The sequence below is a fragment of the Myotis lucifugus genome, unplaced genomic scaffold (assembly GCF_000147115.1).
Source record: "Myotis lucifugus unplaced genomic scaffold, Myoluc2.0 scaffold_5, whole genome shotgun sequence".
NCBI classification, from domain to species: domain Eukaryota; kingdom Metazoa; phylum Chordata; class Mammalia; order Chiroptera; family Vespertilionidae; genus Myotis; species Myotis lucifugus.
Genome location: NW_005871053.1, coordinates 929,756 through 948,686, shown reverse-complemented (window position 1 = coordinate 948,686; position 18,931 = coordinate 929,756). Strand labels below are relative to the sequence as shown.

Below are 18,931 nucleotides of genomic sequence, written 5' to 3'. Positions count from 1 at the left end.
ATCATGAGGGTGACAGTCTGGGGCCAGTCTCCACTGTGGGGACAGGCTCACCCGTGAGGACAGGCTCACCTGAGGGGGACAGACTCATCTGAGGGGGACAGTCTCACCTGAGGGGACAGGCTCCCCTGAGGGGACAGGACAGGCTCACCTGTGGGGACAGGCTCACGTATGGGACAGTCTCACCTGAGGGGACAGTTTCACCTGAGGGGACAGGCTCACCTGCGGGGACTGGCTCACCTGTGGCAGAGCTCCCCGTAGCCATCCAGGGGCTGCAGCACGCCGCTGGAGGACTCCCCGTGGGTCAGGAACAGCAGCACCGGCTTGTGCTGGGACAGGCCCTGAGGGGACAGAGGTGACAGCTTTGGCAGAGCCAGTGCCAGCTAGTGCCCCCGGCAGGACTTCTCCTGGAGAAGGTGGGGCAGGATGCGTCCCAAGCACTCCCGTCCTCCCCTGGTTGGCGCACCCTCCTCATCTGCACGTGTGCTGACGTGGGGGCCGGCATCTCGACTCTGGGAGGAGGTTTGTTCCAGGAAGAGAGGGACTTCCCTCCCAGAGACCCAGGGAGAGTGGCCTCAGCCTCTGACCCGTCTGTTGGGACTTTCGTGAGGTCAGCTGAGTCCCCAGCTCAGGGCCTGGGGTGTCAGGGCCTGTTCTGCTCCCCAGCTCTTGCCTCCATCCCCTCTGGCCCTGCCCACAGGGCTGGGCTCCTGACTCAGTTTCCCTGCCAGGCGGAACCCTACCTACCAGGCTTCCCACCTGCTCCCAGGTATCACCTGTGGGTCACCTGGTGCTGGGCAGCCATCTGCCCCAGCCTCCCAGCCCCAAGCCCCCCCAGCTGACCAGCCCCCTCCCCTCCCCAGGGTCGTACCTCCTCCACCTCCTGCTTTGTGTAGTGGCCTCCAGGGTCCTTGATCATTGCGTGCGTGCGGGCTCCTGGGGGCAGGAGCACAGTGAGCAGAGAGCCACCCCTGCCCCAGCCCACAGAGCAGGAGCCACTGTTGGGGACAGCATTGTGCTGAGCAGGCCACATGAGGACAGGGACCTGCCACCCCAGCCCCAGCTGCTGCATGGGAGAGGAAAGCGGGGCGTGCTCAGTGAGGCTGCTCTTCGTCAGCTGAGGTTTTGGGGTGCGCAGGGTAATAATGTGCCTGGCTCAGCTGTGCTGTCCCTTCCTCAGGCGGCCTTCCCCCAGTCCAGCCAGGCCGGGCATCCCCAGCACTCCTCACTCGGGAAATAAACAAGCATTTGTGCAAGGCCAGTGGACGGTGCCTTCCCAGCAGAGGAAGGCATGAAGGAAGGAAGGAAAGGATGAGGGAGGGGGGCTCCCGGAACACAGGCCCTAGTCCTGCTCCCTCTCTCCCAGCCTTGCATCCCCGTGCACAGCGAGCCCCAGAGCCATACATAGGAGATGAGGAGGCCCCAGGACCATGCAAGGCTCAGGGGAGAGCCCAAGCCTGGGGGTGGGCAGCCAGAGCCACTGGATTGTGGGTGCTGAGGTCCTGGCCTCTGCCCAACCAGTGTGTGCTCTAAAGGGGACCAGGTGGGGGGTTGGGAACCCGTGAGCTTTCAGAGTTGTCTATTAACCGACGGAGTGCGGCCATGTGTGGAGCTGACGGTGCAGGAGGATTTCCAAATGCGCCATCAATCATTAAACCCAGGGCTCACTCCTGCTCCCGAGCTTTGTCTCTCAAGATATTTTTCTCTGGGAGTGAAACGCTGTCCATTCCTCCACATTTTGTGGCTTCACAGAAAGAGTTTGTTTCTGAGACTTTTGAGGGGGGGACTTCAGCCTCTGAAACCCTGTCCTAAGGCCGAGCAGAGGTGACCCTGGGGACCCCGGCCAGCTGTGGGCGCTGAGACCAGAGGATTCCCTGCAGTGCCACCCAGGTGCTCCACAAACAGCTGTCCCCAACTCTGGGAGACCAGGGAGATGGGACCCTCAAGCATCCTGACACCTGGACTGGCCAGAAAGTGACCACAGAGGGGGTGGGCAGGGGCCAAGGTTGGTACCTGGGGTGAGGGGGCTGCCAGGCATCCTGCCAGAGGCAGGAGGATGGGGAAGGGTGGAGTGGGGGCCACAACCCCACCCTCTGCCCCATCCCTTACCTATGCGCTCCCCGATCTCGACTGCCCGCTGTCCCCAAATGCCGTTGGCCCCAACCAGGAAGGAGTCCCCAGGCTCCAGGAGGTTGAGCAGGGCAGCCTCCAGGGCAGAGTGCCCCGAGCCGCTGATGGCCAGCGTGAGGCGGTTCCTGGTCTGGAACACGTACTGGATGCCTTGCTTGATCTCATCCATTATCTGAGGGTGGTAGGGGTGCAGGTCAGACGCAGCTCCCGGCCCTCCCGCAGTGAGGAGGCAGCTCAGGGACTGACCCGCCCCCACAGCCCACCTGGTACATCTCCTTGTGCATGTGGCCGATCATCTGCAGTCCCCCGGCCGCCAGGACGCGTGGAGCCAGGTTGGAGGGGCCGGGCCCCAGCAGGAGCCGGCTGGGCACCGACAGGGGCTTAAGCAGAGCCTCTGGGGGGGTCACCAGCAGCTGGTGCGAGGCCATGGTGCGCACCCAGCCTGCCACCCGGGGCCCCAGGGCCACACTGGCGGAGGTCAGAGTGCGGAGCATTTCCCGGCTGGCCCAGGCGGTGTCAGAGGTGAGGTCTGTGGATGGGCTCCCCCTCCAGCTCCGCCCGCTGCCCGCTGCCCGCTGCCTGCTTGTGGTGGTTACCTGACCCTTTGTCAATGCTTAGCCTTCTGTCAGGGCCTGACAGCTGGGGTGTTGAACCCCTGGCAGGGAGGAGGCGCCTTCAGAGACCAGTCAATGGAAAACAGAACCTGGCGTCCTCCGCCCCCAGCACCCTCTCTCAGGCTCCTCCCAGCCATGGGGTGGTCTCCAGTCCAGTGCTCATGTGGGGCTCAGGGGATCCCAAAGTTTTTATTAAAGGACCGGAGAGAAAATATTTCAGGTTTGGCAGGCCTTACAGTCTGTGCTGCAAATACTCGACTAGGCTGTTGGAGTGCAGAGCAGCCACCGAGCTGCGGCCGTGTGCAATAAACTTTTATTTACAAACAAGCCATGGGCCAGATTTGGCTCAGACACATGTGTATGCACACATGTACACACACACGCACATACACGCGTACACTGAGGACATGGTCATTCCTGAGCCTTTTGGAAATAAGTATTTCTTCTGCTTCTCCATGCCCACAGCTCTGAGGGTTGGCATTTACACATGTAACCAAGGGCACACGCAGGGGGTGGGGTGAGCCTCCTCTCCTTGCTGAGTCAACAGGCAGGTAGAATAAATGTAAGTCCAGGTTCCCTGCAGAAGGAGCCAGACCCACCAAGGGGGCTCCCAGCAGAGCCGCTGGTGTCCCCAGAAGCCAGAGGGGGCCCGGTGTTGCCTGTGACCTGGTGAAGGAGGCGCTGGGCCTGTGATCTCTGAGCAACTGGCAGGCTTCCTGCAGTTCTGTGCTCAGGGCTCTGCCCCCCTGGGCCATAGTAACCAGGAGACCTCAGGGCTTCTGCAGGTGACTGAGGAGGCTGCACACCCCCTGGGACCCAGCGGGAGACTTACTCCCAAGCTCAGCAGAGCCTCTCCATTCAGCACTCATTGCTGGGACTGGGTTTGTGTGACATCCTGGGGGCATGGGGACCCCACCAGTTTTAGCCTGGCTGGTCAGTCACAGCCTGAGAACCTTACAGCCCTGCGGGTGGGCAGGAGGTTATCTGTCAATAAAAACATAGAGGAAATAGGAAGAGGGCCTCCAAGGTGTGGTCTGTGCTGGCCCAGGGCAGGTGTGTGTGATGCTGGCCTTCACTTCCACAGGGTGGCCTGGTGTGAGCTCCCCCGCCCTCTCTACTCCTCCATCCCCCTCCCCCCTCCCTTACAGAGTTCCCTCTGGGCCAGGACCCAGTCAGGCTGCTCCAGCTGATGCACTTCCAGCCAGAAGAGAAGCATACACTGGGAGCAAGGCGCCACCCTCCCCAAGGGCCACCCTCCCTCAGCTCAGCTCTGGCCTCCTTGTCTGCAGCCCACAGGACTATGCCCCTTCCCCCTGGTCCCAGGCTCCCTCCCACCTGGGTTGCTGTATCACCTCCCCCTGGACCAGTCTAGTCATGACACCTCTGTCTCCTGCCCTCCCCCAGGCATTGCCTCTTCGCTCCAGTCTAGGTCTAGCAGAAGCATCTGTGCCTTTGCATGTGCTGTTCCCTCAGCCTGGAATGCTTGTCCCTGTCTTTGCTCAACCCCTCTTCTGCTTTGGCCAAGCTCCCCGTCTGCCCAGAGCTCCTCAGCTGCCCCTGAGTAAGAACTAAAAGGGAGTCACCGTGGTCAAGCTGCTAAGTTATTGAAATCAAGTGGGCTGGGCCTGAGGAGTCTTATTCCTGTTCTGACTCTGGGAACTCCCACTTTTGCACTTTCCCGTCCTGCACCTGTACCTGGGTGGACATCCACTTGTCCTGTGTCAAGGCCTGGACATACATCACGCCTTCGGTTAACCACCTGAATGACTTTTGAATGATGATGTTCCAGTGCCCAGCCCCCCAGACATGTGACAATTACCATCTTGGACCAATCGGGGCTAAGAATGCAGGACCGATTCTTCTGAAGTATGTGCTTTTTCGTGTCAAACTCTCAGACTTCGCTTTCTCCTCAAAACTCTCTGGGTGTTGCCTCCTAGTGCTTCCAGTTTGCAAACCTTAAGACCCTTGACTAAATCTTTGTCACTTACTTCTAGCCAAAGCCTCCTGACCTCCTGGAGTAAGTTCACCGTCCTTCTGCCACATGCCACACTAGTCACACTGCCTGTTCCCTTGGGCAGGACTCCACGTGAGAGGCCAGGGAGCCTGGGCCCTGGGGAAGCCGGGGAGGTGTGTATGTTTTGTGCGAAAACAGGCGGTCCTTTGCTAATGTAACCTGGAGGGGAGCTGTTGCAATCAAAAGAGGTGTTTCCTCAGGCCAAGAGCGGATTGGAAGCTGTGGAGCCACTGAGGACAGTGAACAGCAGGGCAGGTACCAGACCTCCGCCTCCTGAGTCCTGGAGATAAGGGCCAGGTGAACTGGGTAGTTCCAGCCTCAATACCAAGGCCAGAGGCAGCACCTACCCTGGGAGCAGCGACTCTACTCAGCTCTGTGAGGATCAGCCAGCCCACCCACCCTGCCTTGCCAGGGCCCTGGGCCAGCAGCCCCGGGAGGGAGGTCTGGGAGTAGCGTGAAGTCTAGACCAGAACCTGGTGCCCACTCTGCCTCGCCTTCCCCACGGCAGGCCTCCCAGGCCCTGCTCCCCGGGGACCCAGAGGTGTCTTAGCTCTCCAGACAGTGGCGGAACCCACAGGCTGCTGCCTGCCACACTGTGCTATGAAGGAGTTTGTTTCTTGTCTTTTTCTTTTTTTTAAATTTAACTTCTGGTTTTCCCTAACTGATGTGAAAAGTGCAAGAAGTTGCTTTAGTCTATGGGTCTGCAACCTGCCGCACCCGAGTGGTGTTAGGACGGCAGATGTGTGCCACCTGCCCCTGGGCGCTCTAGGCGGACTGTGACCTCCTCTGCTGGTAACACTGCTTTCTGGCCCCTCCGCCAGCTGCCTGATGCTGCTGGGTGTCTCCAAGGAGGTTGTATTTCATCTACAGCGAAAGCCAGCCTGTTGTGACATCTAGGCCGGAGGAGGCGCTTAGAGGCCCTCACAGAGAGACAGCCCCTGTGTCCCAGATGGGGAGGGGTTGGCCTGGAGCCTGCAGCCTCAGCCTGAGTCCTACAGTCTTCCCAGAAGCCTGGGGGTAGTCTTGGGGACCCTGAACATTATGCACGAATGACTTGTTAAAACTCGGGAAGCCGAGTGTCTCCCGTTAGCACTCCCCCTCCATGATGAGGCCACGTTTCTGGCCCTGTGCGACCAGCTGCAGCCTCGTTGCTCCCCCATCCCAGCAGAGGCTTTCTTCTGGCTTCATTGATTCATGCTTTTCTTTGCTCACCATCATTTGTGAGAAGAGATGATTTTGAGTAAGGTGGTGAGAAGACTCACAGCTCACGGCTCCGCATGCGGCCCAGGAGAGGCAGCTGCCCAAGGTGGACAGGCAGTGCCAGAGCACCCGGGGTGGGAGCAGGCAGGCGGGAAGGCTTTCTGAGCCAAGACCTGACATGGAGGAAGGGTAACTGGGTGCGGCTGGGGGTGCAGAGTGGGCCAGGCCCAGGAGCCGGGCACAGTTGGGAGCGTGGAAAGTCTGTTGGAGGCCCTCGGAACCACAGACTGCACCACCGACAGCAGGAGCGATCACGGCCAGGAAAGCCGAGTTGGCAAGGAAAGGGAGGTGCCTCCTCCTGGGTGACCCCCAGTGCCTAGATGCATCAGAATCCCCAGATTCCGACTCACAGGATGAAGCCGGGTCCGAGAAGTTGCATTTCTTGCAGGCAGGGAGCCCCAGGAGGCCAAGTTCCAAGCACAGGGAGGCTCTAAGGGGGGTGGGCCTCGGGTCCCAGGTCACCGGACTTCAATAGCCTGTGCTTGGGCCCCACTCTTGACAGAGAAGGTGAGGGGACTACGTGCTGGCGCCATGGGGCATAGCAACACTGAGCTTCCCGTCTTCCCGTAAATGCAGCTTTCTGCTGCTTCTGGAAGGCAAAGGGGGCAGGCTGGTTGTCCCCATGGGGCGGGGGTGGCAGGCTACCTGATCCCAGCCAGAATCAGGGTTGGAGTGCAAACTCTGCAGATGGTCCAGGGGGGTGCAGGACGCCCAGAACGTGGCTGGGTACCCACCGACCAGCACCATAGACTTGGAGCTGGCTGTGCTCTGGTGTGAGCAACACGACAGTGACCTCTTGTGGCCGAGTCTGTGAGACATGCAGAGGCAGTGACAGATGATAATCACAGTTTTAAAATGTCTGCAATGTGAGTAACGCACGTTCTCCAGACACACTGTGGAGCACGAGGAGCCTTCAGCTCCGTCTCTGCCAGCCTTACTGCACCGACATCTGTCAGCAGCTGCCTGGCCCTCACTTTCACTTGTCTAATTTGCCAGAGTTTTTATTTTTTCCATTGATTTCTAGAGAGAGAGTGGAAGGGAGGGAGGAGGGGAGAGGGATGGGGAGAGAGAGGAACTTAGGTTTGTGCCTTGACCAAGAATCAATGATGCTCCAACCAACAAAGCCACCCAGCCAGGGCGAGGTCTCTTTTCATGGGTGATAGTACTTTAGTGGACACACACCCCAGGAAGCTTTTTGAAAACACATTCTGGCTCAGGCAGCTGGGTTGGGCCCAAGACACTGCATTTATACAAACCCCCACGGCACGGACAGCCCTGGGTCTGCAGGCCTTTTCGCTGCCCAAGGCCCCTGCCACCTGGCCAGCCTCCTCTCCTCGAATCTCTCCCACTCTCCCCCACCCTAGGAGCCTCTGGGCAGAGGGGACAGGACGAAGGGAGCAGGGCAGGAGGGTCCCTTCCCCGGGTGGGAAAGGTGAAGGTGCTCCGAGAAGGGTCATCCTAGGTCAGGAGACTCCCCTCCCAGGACAGACCTCCCCTGGGTTTCTCTGCCAAGTCCCAAGCTCAGACCTTCAGCCAGCTGTGCTGGAAGCCGGGGCGGCCCTCCCAGCCCTCCTTGTTCCCTTGCCTCTGCCCTGCTCTGCCCTGGCGGGGGGCCCGGGAGTGTCTGCACATCCCTCTGTGCTGCCCCTGCCCCCTCCCCCCCAGACCTGGTGTGGCTGGAGGGGTGTCTGAGGTCGAGGGTCTCCTGCTGACCTGTCCCCTCCACCTGCCCTCTGGGAGGCCATCACTGTCGGGCTGCTGAACTCCCCAGACTCCAGATATGGCCCAGGAGGCTGCAGGGGAGGCTGGGGAGACGTGGGGACCCAGGGGGCAGCTCCTCAATGCCCAGCCAGGATCACAGGTCCCAGGGGGCCCCCGCCTCTGCCAGATCCACCTGGGAAGGGCTGAAACCAAAAGCGCAGGGGAGGGTGGGAGGGGTCTTCTGCGTGCCCCTCCCCGGTCCTGTCTTTGACACTTCACAGAACTGAACTCAGCCAGTCCTCGCACCCTCTCAGGAAGGCAATCCTTTTAGTCCCCTTTTTACAGACAAGGAAACTGAGGCACAGAGCAGGGCGTGACCTGCCCAAGGCACCCCATTTACCATGGGGAAGAACACGGGGAGGAGAGGCTGGCCAAGCTGGCCTGGAGTGGAAGGGGGCCTGGAGTGACCCCCTGGGCCCATCTTCACCCAGACACTGGCTGCTGTGTCACATGCTGATGGGTGTCAGTGGTGTGTTGGGGTCCCCTGGCCTCAGCCCCAGGTGCGATGTTCCTGGGAGGTGGGCAGGCCTGTAGCTCCACTCCTGCTGGCCAGGGCCCTGATCCTCCAGAGGAGGGAGCCTGGGCCAGGCAGGGGCCTGGTGTTTGGGCTTTCTCAGAAAACTTACCTCTCCAGGGGCACCCCCCTAACCTTTCCTATCATTTCTTCACTAGTTCTGGAGTATGGCTGAGACCAAGCGATCCCTGGGGTCTCATCCATACTGACAAGGCTGGGGGAGCTCACTCTTCCCCACCAGGGCCGCTCAGACCGAGCCTTGGTCTCCAGATTCCAGGGTGAACCCCTGCCTCTGCTCAGCCTTTCCCTGGGAGCCCCTCCACATGCCCCCCATTATTTCACCCATCTTCATGGCCAGATCATGAGGGGCCTGAATTCACCCCAGGAAGCGATGCTCGTGGTGGTCAGCCTGCAGGACCCCGAGCCCCACACTCATTCCTGGTGAAACCTCAGCAAACAGCAGCATCATCCGGGCTTGGACTAGCCTCCTGGCTCCTCACACGCCCTCTGGGAAAACAAACGAGGAAGACATTGATCCCCAAACTCCTTCCTCCAAGGTCAGCCTCTTTCTGCCAAGATCTAAGAAAAGATTTAATTTCAGCCACCTTCGCTGCCAATTTTGTTTTGCACTGTCATCTTCTGACCTCCGTGTCGGAATGAATCCCCTGAGCTGCGTTTTCTGGGAGCAAAGCAGAACCGAAGACCCTCGAGGGCGCTCCTGCCCACAGAGATCAGCCTGGCCAGAGCCAGGGATTCACTCTCAGTTCTGTCTGTACAAAGAGGCCCAAGCAATTGATTCCTTAGGAAAATAACAAGCACATCATTGTGCAGAGAGAAACACAAATTTGGGGGGAAAACAGAAAGGAAGAAACGGACACCAACGCACGTGGAGGTGAATGACCTGAGTCCAAATATTCTGCGTCCAGGCACTTAGCCTGCGGGTCTCACCAAAGAGCCTCACGTGGGAGGGGGTCCTGGCCACCGTGTGCAGTAGGTGACAGACAGATGCACGACAGTTAATTATGGGACGTCCATGCAGTGGATGGCCACAGCCGCTGAGTCTGATAAATGAGGAGGGAGCCTGCCCACACTTTCGTGGAATAGAAACTGACGCCTTTGCAAACTCAGTTGCTCCAGGTGGGGGTCCTCCGTCCCACTGCCCATGGCATCCACTTCACACCGTCCAGGCCAGGTGTCTGCACAGCCTGACTCAGTGTGCCCCTGAGGCTCAGGCAGAAAACAATGTGATGATGAAAGCAGAGACTTAGGGATGCTGCTCTGCTGGCTTTGCAGATGGTGGACTGTAGCTCCCGAAGCTGAGAGAGGAGGGGCAGGGTCTCCCCCTGGGCCCTCTGGAAGGACCCTGCCACTCTGACACCTGGATTTTGGTCCAGTGGAACTGCTGGACTGTGGCCTCCAAAACCGCCAGAGAATAAATGTCTGTGTTTTAAGCCACCACGTTTATGATGCGTTTTACAGCACCCACAGGAAACTGCATGGTTCAAGAGAAGTTCTCCCAAAGGATGGATCAAATGCATACACATCACATGCACACATGCACACATGCACACATGCACACATGCACACATGTGCAGACACACACACAGATGCACACACCGAGCCGTTCATCAACCCCGCCCTCTCCCTGCCACCCCACCCTCACTTTTGTTACTGAGCCATTGGGGTTTTCTCTCTCCTTGTGTCTTAGTCTGTTTGGGCTGCTCTAACAGAATACCACCAATGAGGTGGCTTATAAACTCCAGAAATTTCTCTGTCTCAAGTCTGAAAGTCCAAGATGAAGGTGCCTGCAGATTCTGTTTGGTGAGGACCCGCTTCCTGGGCCATAGGGGGCACCTCCTTCCCGTGTCCTCTGTGTTGGAAGGTGTGACAGAGCTCTGTGGGGTCCCCAACCCCATTCACCAGGGCTTCACCCTCACGACCTATCATCGTCTCTAGAGGCCCCACCTCCTCACACATCACACAGGGGGTTAGGACTTCAACATAAGAATTTTGGGGGGATACAACCATTCAGCTTTAACATCTTGTGAAAAAAACCTCGATAATATATTTTTAGAAAATTATCGATTTTATTTAGATTTTCACTTTTTATATATTTACACTAAAATATTTGTTTCTATAGTTATATCCTCTTCTTATTATCAAAGAACCAATCCCTTTTTATTCCCTGAAGTTAATTTTTAAAAAAATATTTTTATTGATTTCAGAGAGGAAGGGAGAGGGAGATAGAAGCATCAATGATGAGAGAGAGTCATTGATTATCTGCTTCCTACATACCCCCCACTGGGGATCAGGCCACAACTTGGGCATGTGCCCTGACCAGGAATTGAACTGTGATCTCCTGGTTCATAGGTCGACACTCAACCACTGAGACACATTGGCAGGGCTCCCTAAGTCTAATTTTGTTTTTTATTTCCTAACTTCAGGTTTTGCCTGAATTTCTTTCCTTTACTTTCTGCTGAATTTTGTTGTTGCTGTTACTCACTATCTGAATTCTGAGGTTGGATGTATACGCCAATCATTTTCAGTCTTTTGTGGATTCTTCTACCAATGCATTTAAGACTTGATCTTCCCTCTCTTGGCCCAATGGCCACATCCCAGTGGTTTTTGTAGATCATTCTCACTCTCACTCATAAATAGAGTGCAATTCTGGTCTCATTCCCTCATTTAACTCAGTAAGTTGTTTAATTTTTTCGGCGTTACATTTCCCCTGGACTATGCTTTTCTGCTCACTTCCTCTTTTATTACCTGGGCTCTGAGAAGATGACAAGCACAGTTCCTTCCTTAGATAATGTATTGAGATTCCAGGGGGCTCCAGGCCTGATTAAAATTATGTCGACACTCTGGGCTTTGGAGAAGGGCCCACGTGTTCTCAGTGAGGGTTTGGGCAGGGAGCTGGTTGTTATTCTCTAGTGGGGCAGCCACAGGGACTTCGCTGGCTGACTGGCAGTTTTCTCATGGTGGGCGGGGCTCCAGACCCCCAGAGGGAGGGTGAGCCCAGGTGTTAGTGGCACTGGGTGTCTGTCCTGGAGAGCACAGGAGGGAGCCTGGGGCAGAGAGGACCGAGGCTGACTGCGGGAGTTGGGGAGTCAGGATAAGGGGGGTCCTGCCTGCACACTCCTGGGTCACTGGCATGTACCACCTCCCCCGCTTGGCTGTAAGTTCTTGTGGAAGTGTCTGTCCTCAGTAAGACTGAAAACTTGCCCTGGGCAGGACTGTGTCCACGCAGTCCATCACCCTGAGCCACTTAGCAGTGTGTTGGATGCCCCCAGGTGTCCCACTCCAGGGCACCTTCTCTAGACCCTGCCCCTCCCCTGCCTTACGTGCAGGCTCACAATAGAGCCATGTCCAAGGAGCCCCCAGCCTGCTCCCTCCACCTGGACCCAGCTCAGATAGGTGCTGGGTGTCCTGATTTATTAGCCACACCTAACAAACAACACAGTGGCCCACAGAGAGGAACAGCTCTTGCCATCCCCTGCACCCTGACACAGCTCAGAGCTTGTAGGGTCTCTGAGGATGCCCAGAGGAAGGGAACCACTGAGGGGCCAGGAGGGGGGAAGCAGAGGGGCGTGTGTTGGGGACATCACTGACTTTTAAAGAGTCAGCATTTCCTTCTGGTCTGGGTCACTAAGGGGCTGCTGGAAGCAGCTGCTCTGTGGACACGGGGCCCCACAATGGGCTCTGGCCCCAGCCCAGCCACCCGGCTGCCAGCTGCTGCTGGCCAGACACTGAGTCAGCAGCCAGCCACCTAGCGTACCATCGCCTGAGCCCAACGCGGTGCAGGTCCCTGTGGGCCCCCACACTAGAAGCCCAGGGTCCATTCACTCTGGGCCTTGCCAATCTCCACTCCTCGCTGGGGGTGGGGGTAGGGGGTGGGGAGGGGGGAGGGTCTCCCAGCTCTGTTCTGTCCCACCCATCGCTTTGGGTTTCCGAGTCTGGGACCCAGCAATGCCTCGCTCCCACAGGCTATGTCACTCCATGAAACTGCCTCCTGTGTTACTCTCAGTGAGGTGAGATGAGGAATTGTGGAGGGGCAGGATCCCCAGCCCTGCCCACTCTACAGGGGATGAGCCCCCGATTGAAGCCTGGGTGGGCCAACCACCTGGAGCCTGCTTCCCACCGTCCCCAATGTCTGCCTAGCCCCCTGCCTGGCCCCCTGCCCTGCTGCTCTGGGCCCTGAGAAGCTACTGGAGTCGTGGAGTGTTCAGCCAGGGGTCTGGCTTAGACTGACCTCAGGCACCCTCTGAATGTCAGGGGTCTTTTCAACTCTCTCAGCTTTGGTTTCTTCATTCGTAAAATGGGGTGATCATTGTGCCTCCCTACGCAAGAGGGTGTGAGTGAATCGAGCTCAGTTGCTCAAAAGTAAGCACTTTGCAAACTCTGCATCACGCCGCAGATGCCGGGGAGGCCCCGGTGCTGCTGCCAACCAGGAGCAGGTGCCGGTGTTCCAATGTGGCCTGTCCAGCTGAAGCCTCCGGTCAGCTCAGCTCTGCCCAGGTCTGCCCAGACTCAGGCTGCCCTCTGGTCAGCGGGTGGAGAGTCCCAGCCCTCCAACTTGAGTCTCTGGCCAGCTCCTGGATCTGAACCCCACCCACATGCTGGGCCAGTGACGGGGGCTCTGCTGGGCCACCTTCCCTGCATTCAGACCCATGTGTGGTGTATGGTGTCCACCTCATCTTACCAGCCCCATGTTATGCAGGAAACCCGTCCACACCATTGCGGAGGTTCCTAAGTGCTCTGCACACATGTTGGCCTACCAGTTGGGAGTTTGTGCCACACCCTCCCTCCTGTCCAGGACTGCGGCCAGACAGCCTGGTTCTCAGACAATTCACACACTGCCTGTTGGTTCACTTGTTCTACCTTTCTCAAACCCCAAGGAGGGCATCGTCCCCACTTTAAACATGACCTGAGCCTCTCACAGGATGGAACAAATGAGAACTTAGAGGATGGGAGCATTCCAAACAGAGGTGAAAGCAGGAAGGCTGCATGGAGGAGGCATCCCAATAGGGCTTGGGGGGATGGGAATTCTGTTTTAGGGAAAGGCCACAAAGCTGAAGAGAAAGTGTGACTACAGAGTGGGCAAGGCCTGCAGGGGTGCAGCTGGGAGGACACGCCTGGAGAACCCACAGGGACCAAGTGGCCAAAAGGATCCAGAGTCCAGATCAGGGAAACTGTCCTGCACAGGCCACTCTTGGGGCCTGGACCTGCTTAGCCGGCTGAGCAAAGTTGGGGAGAATAGGATCCTGGCTGGGCCAGCAGGATCCCGCCTGGACACCAACACATTGGCTTGGAGCAAGTCCTTTCCTTCATTTTCCCCATCTTGGCCTCAATTTCCCCATATGTAAAATGCAGCTTCAGATCCCTAAGGACCTTCCAGCAATGGATATGGAACCCCACACCATGCTGCTCGAGCTTGGCCCTACTTCAAGCTCAGGACTCTGGACCTGAAAGCAGCTCTCCCAGTCAGACACCAGGCTGGACACGCCCCACCGTTGCTATGGCAGCGACGTTGCCAGGCAACAAGGGGCTGGAACTTGACTACTACGGGTTGCTACGGCAACCAGGCATGGCCTCCAGGGGCCTGGTCTCTGGTGGGGCCGGCCCAGTATTCAGCAGGTGGTCCAGACAGGGAGATCCCAGCCTTGGCGGTGGGCACCAGCAGAGGAGCCGGGGCCTGGTGGTTCCTGGTGGGGGTGAGGCTGCAGACTGCTGGCCGGGACTGAGGCTGGGCAGCCTCTTTCACACCCCAAGGCCATCCACCTGGACTCCCACAGGTCTCCCACCCAGCTCCGCAGACCTGCATATTTCTCGTAACGCTGGGCATTTTACCTTTCTCACTGCTATTGTGATTGGACTCCTCCATTACAGGCTCTAACTGGTTATTGTTTGCTTTTATGGAAACTGTTGCCTTCTTGGTGATAATTTTTCCTACCTGCCCTAACATCGTTTCCCATAGCTTTTCAGTGATCCCTTAAGTTTTCTGGGTCGACCATCACTTCATCTATCAATAATGATAATTTTGTTTCTTCCTTGCCGATATTTTTACTTTCTAATTTTTCTTATTTGTAATGGCAAATGCTAATCCTACTAAGCAAAACGGAGGTGGCATGCACGTCCTTAATCATAATGGGACCCTTCTGTTGTGTCCCCATTACAGCTACCATTGTATAGGTTTGCTGTGTGCCCAACCCTGGTCCCAGCACTCCACCTGCGAATCCTCAGCACTGCTCTATGGGGTGGGCACTGTCCTTATTCTGCCTTCAGAAGAGGTGACAGGCAGAGCAGTAATGAACTTACCCAGTGTCACTCAGCTGAGACTGAAGCTGGGCTCTGGTCCTGGCTGCCCCTTGACTGGACGCATCCGCTAAGACCCTGCAGGAGCCATCGGCCAAACGCCTTTGCAGCATCTGTTGAAATCATACCATTTCTTTTTATCCTGTGACTTACTATACACAGTCTCCAATATTGAACCACCCTTGCATCTCTGAGAAGAACTTAGTCATGGTGTGGAATCATTTTAATGTATTTAAATTGCAAGCCGTGGGTGGCTTCTCCTTTACTGCGCCCCCCCGCACCCCCCAGCCGCCCCCCTAAACCCAGTCTCAGTGTGGCCTCCTCTCCACACTGGAAGGAGGTGAAAGAGTGGTTGGTGGTGGTGTGGACATTTCTGAAACATGGGTTTGATCATTTTCTGAAGACCTGTTTGTGGGTAGAAAGAAGGGCAGCTGCTCCAGCCAGAAGCGAGGAGACTCCTTGACTCAGTTCTGAACTCATCAAATTTACCAGTGTTCTTTCCAGAAGCTGTTTGGGGGTCCAGAGAGGAGTGAGCTCTTGACTTGCCCGTTATAAGCTCACAGGATACATTTGAAATGTGACCCGAGTGGACATTTTCAAACCAGAGGAGTCGGGATGTGCGGGGTGGAGCACACAGCTGAAAGGAGATGCTGACTCGTGTCTTAGAGGACAGAATCAGAACATGGTGGTAAAGAGGCAACAGGACCCAAATGGAGTCACTTGTGCTGCATCCACATCACCAAACTGACTGAACACCTAACCCATCTGCAGTTGCAGCCTCTCCCAGCAATTTAACAGTCAGCCTGGGATTTCCTGGTCAGCACCAGTGAGGCCATCCCCCAAACCCCTTCTGTTCCCCAAAGGACGGTGGCAGAAAACTGAGACTATCCACTCTTCAACAGAAATTCCCCCACCCCCTTCCTGTCTATAAAAACCTCTCCTTTTTGCAGCTCAGAGGAGGTCTCTCTACTTGCCAAATGGGACACTGCCCGATTCATGAATTGTTGAATAAGGTCAGATTGATCTTTAACTTTACTATTGAATTTTTGTTGTTGACAGTGGGTTGGAAGAACATAGGGGGTGCTGTTGTAAGGGCTACAGTGTGAAGACTGTCAGTCCAGATATTTTGATTGGGGGGTGGGGGGGAGTGGGCACTGACTCCTATCAACACCAGAAGGCGATGGTGGGATAGGGTTAGAAAGAATAAAGAGAAGAGCGAGAGCCACAGAGGACAGAAGGGCCAGGTGCAGAAGCTAGGAGTCCCAAAAGGAGGAAGATATTGCAACAGGGAAGAGCAAATATTTGAAAAACAATAGAGGAGATAAATTTTCCAGAATTGAAGAAAAATAAACAAACTCAGACTGAAAGGACTCACAGACTGAAATTGGAGAGATACAGAGAAATCCAACATGTTAGAAAGTTCTAGAAACATCCTGGGAGAAAGAACATGGCACAAGAACGGATGGATGCTGGACTTCTCAACAGAAAACAAGGAGACCACAAAGTAATATTTTTCAAAGTATTGAAGGAAACAAACTTTGCACCTAGAATTTTACATCCAGCCAAATTGAAAGTATAATTAAAGTATCCTCAGGAATATCAGGCTTTAGAATGTTTCTCAACCCCAAGACTCTCATTAATAATACTTTGTATTTCATAAGTAGCACAAATGCAGAAGAAGCTCCAAGAGGTATGGAACATCAGGATTACCAAGCATCTTGGGATGCGAATTAATTGTCTTAAACAAAAGCAAAGAAAAATATCATATCCACAATAACTCAGAGCTACAATTCTGGACAATATCAACAGCTAAAATACTTGACTATTAAGGGAAGACATAACTAGAGGGGTACACAGGGCTAACAAAGCAAAAGGGTCTAAATCAAGGGCAGTGGCCACACAATAGAAATAATAAAAGGAAGTCAGTAGAAGAAAACTCACCATGCTCAGTGAGAAAGAAATAGGAAAAGTTACACAGCGAGTGTAAATGTTTAATAAGATGGCAAAACTGATTCTTGATATAACAGTAATTACTAAAACTGTAAGTAAATTAAATTCCAATTAAGAGGTATACGTAGATTAGATTTAAAAATTTCAACAATGGATTGCCTAAAAGATACAAAGTTTAGAACAAAAATGTTGGCAAAAGACATACCAGACAAGTAATGAACCAGAGGAAACTGGGTTGACACCATAATATATGACATTCAAATTTGAGACAAAAAAGTAAAAATAGAAAAAAACAACAACAAAGAAGGCCACCACAGCCTGCTAATGAAAGGGGTCACACTCCTCAGAGTCATTCTGACACGTAAGACGACGCCTCAGTGAGCAGCACATCTCATCTGTCAGAGTTGCAGGGAGAAGGAGATATTTCAACACTTTTTGTAAAATATATATATTTATTGATTTCGGAGGGGAAGGGAGAGGGAGAGATAGAAACATCCATGATGAGAGAGAATCATTGATTGGCTGCCTCCTGCACGCCCCCTACTGGGGATCGACTCTGCAACCCAGGCGTGTGCCCTTGGCTAGAATCTAACCCCACACCCTTCAGTCCACAGGCCTACGCTAGCCACTGAGCCAAACCGGCTAGGGCTATTTCAACACTTTTAATTGGAGATTTTAATTTAAAAAAATAACTATTTAATAACTCAAGCAGACAAAAATGAGCAGAATCTGTAAGTCCTGAACTACTAACCAGTTAACTGCCATGCATCCAAAATGGAAACCATCCCCACACGCCACGATATTTTGAATTTAATTTAAAAAATCAACTTGCAATGAATATTATAAAAATAAATATATTACTCACAATTCAGATGTTCTTGAATATTTTCAGTTGAAAATTCTCACGAAAAGTGATTTTAAAGCGTCTATATTCGCTTACAAAGGGTTAAATACGCATAGGCCTCTATGTCCATCAAACAGAGATGTAGAATATTTACAGAAACAGACCATGTGTTAGGCCCCAGAGAAGCCTCGATAAATTCCCGAGGTGAAATTCCATGCAGACAGAGCTGCTGAGCTCGGTTTGTTTGTCTAAGGCCCCTTTGCCCGAGGAAGGCCCTAAATGGGCCTGGTCAGTGGGTGCCTGTCCTCCAGCTGGCCCAGCCCAAGGGAGCACTACCCAACCCTGCAAGGAGGGCGAGTGAGGTCCAGGGATTTGTTGCCCACACCCTCCAGGCTGGCTGCATCCTCAGCTGAGGCCTCTGCTCCTACCAGGGGCCACACCCTCTTCTCCCTCAGCCCTCGCAGCCTGGGGTTTCCCTACCTCCTACCCACCCCTTTGTAAATGGTCACCCTTATCAAACACTTCTCAAATTACCCAGCTTGAACATGCCATCTGCTTTCTGCTAGGATCCTGATTAAACACAGGCCTTGCTCTTAAACAATAATGCAATTAAATTAGAAATTGGTAACAAAAGATTATAATAAAAGAAATTCTATTGTAAATAACATTGTTAAATAACCCATGGGTTTAAAAGGAGATTATCAGGGACATTAAGAAATATTTAGATCTGAATGATAATGAAAGCATTGTATGTACAAATTTGTGAGAGTCAACTAAGGTAGTGATGTAGAAGGAATTTTGTAGCTTTAAATAGATCAGAAAACCAGAAGGTTTAAAAATGAATGAGCTAAGCATTTAGCTCACGTGCGAGCAATAGACCAAATCCAAAGAACCTAGACAGTAGAAAAGTATAGATAAGTACAGAACTAAATGAGATAAAGGGAAAGATGAGGACATTAACAAAACTAAAATTTGGTCCTTTGAGAATGTTATAAAATATTAAAAAAGAAAAATGCAAATAAGTAAAATCCAGAATGCAAAATAAGTACAGACACAATATGCTAGTACAGAAACAATAAGTAAGAATAAACATCTAGTGGGGGGTGGGTGGGTAAGAGATCAACCGAAGGACTTGTATGCATGCACATAAGCATAACCAATGGACACAAGACACTGGGGGGTAGGGGAGGCCAGGGGAAGGTCGAGGGGAGAAAAAAAAAGTAGACATGTACTACTCTTTGTAATACTTTAAGCAATAAAACAATTTTTTTTAAAAAGAATAAATATCTAGTAATTTTAAAACCTCAGTGAAATAGATTAATTCTTAGAAACATGTAAAATGACAATTTTGGCTCAGAGGACTTGTCCGGTTCAATAAGTATGATAGAAATGGAAATAATAAAGACCCCCCCCTACATCCCACCCCCAGGGGCCCAGATAGTTTTTTTCTATCAAAAGTTTGGAGGAAAAATAATTTCTCTTTTAGGTGGTTCCAGGAAATAGAAAAAGGGAGGCGCTGTCTAGGGTCTTTGGAG

At 53.9% G+C, this 18,931-nt stretch overlaps 2 protein-coding genes across 2 annotated transcripts in view; one reads left to right on the top strand and one right to left on the bottom strand.

Annotated features, from left to right (window-relative positions):
* Window positions 1-4,097, bottom strand: part of AGXT (alanine-glyoxylate aminotransferase) — a 12,150-nt gene extending 8,053 nt beyond the window's left edge. Inside the window, exons 1-4 of the mRNA XM_006082998.3 lie at window positions 2,391-4,097; window positions 2,107-2,299; window positions 869-933; window positions 238-338 (exon numbers count right to left, since the gene is read on the bottom strand). Of these exons, the coding sequence (XP_006083060.1) occupies window positions 238-338; window positions 869-933; window positions 2,107-2,299; window positions 2,391-2,621 (590 nt within the window). The 5' untranslated portion in view covers window positions 2,622-4,097. The remainder of the gene's footprint in view (window positions 1-237; window positions 339-868; window positions 934-2,106; window positions 2,300-2,390) is intronic.
* Window positions 1-18,931, top strand: part of KIF1A (kinesin family member 1A) — a 100,400-nt gene that overhangs the window by 10,852 nt on the left and 70,617 nt on the right.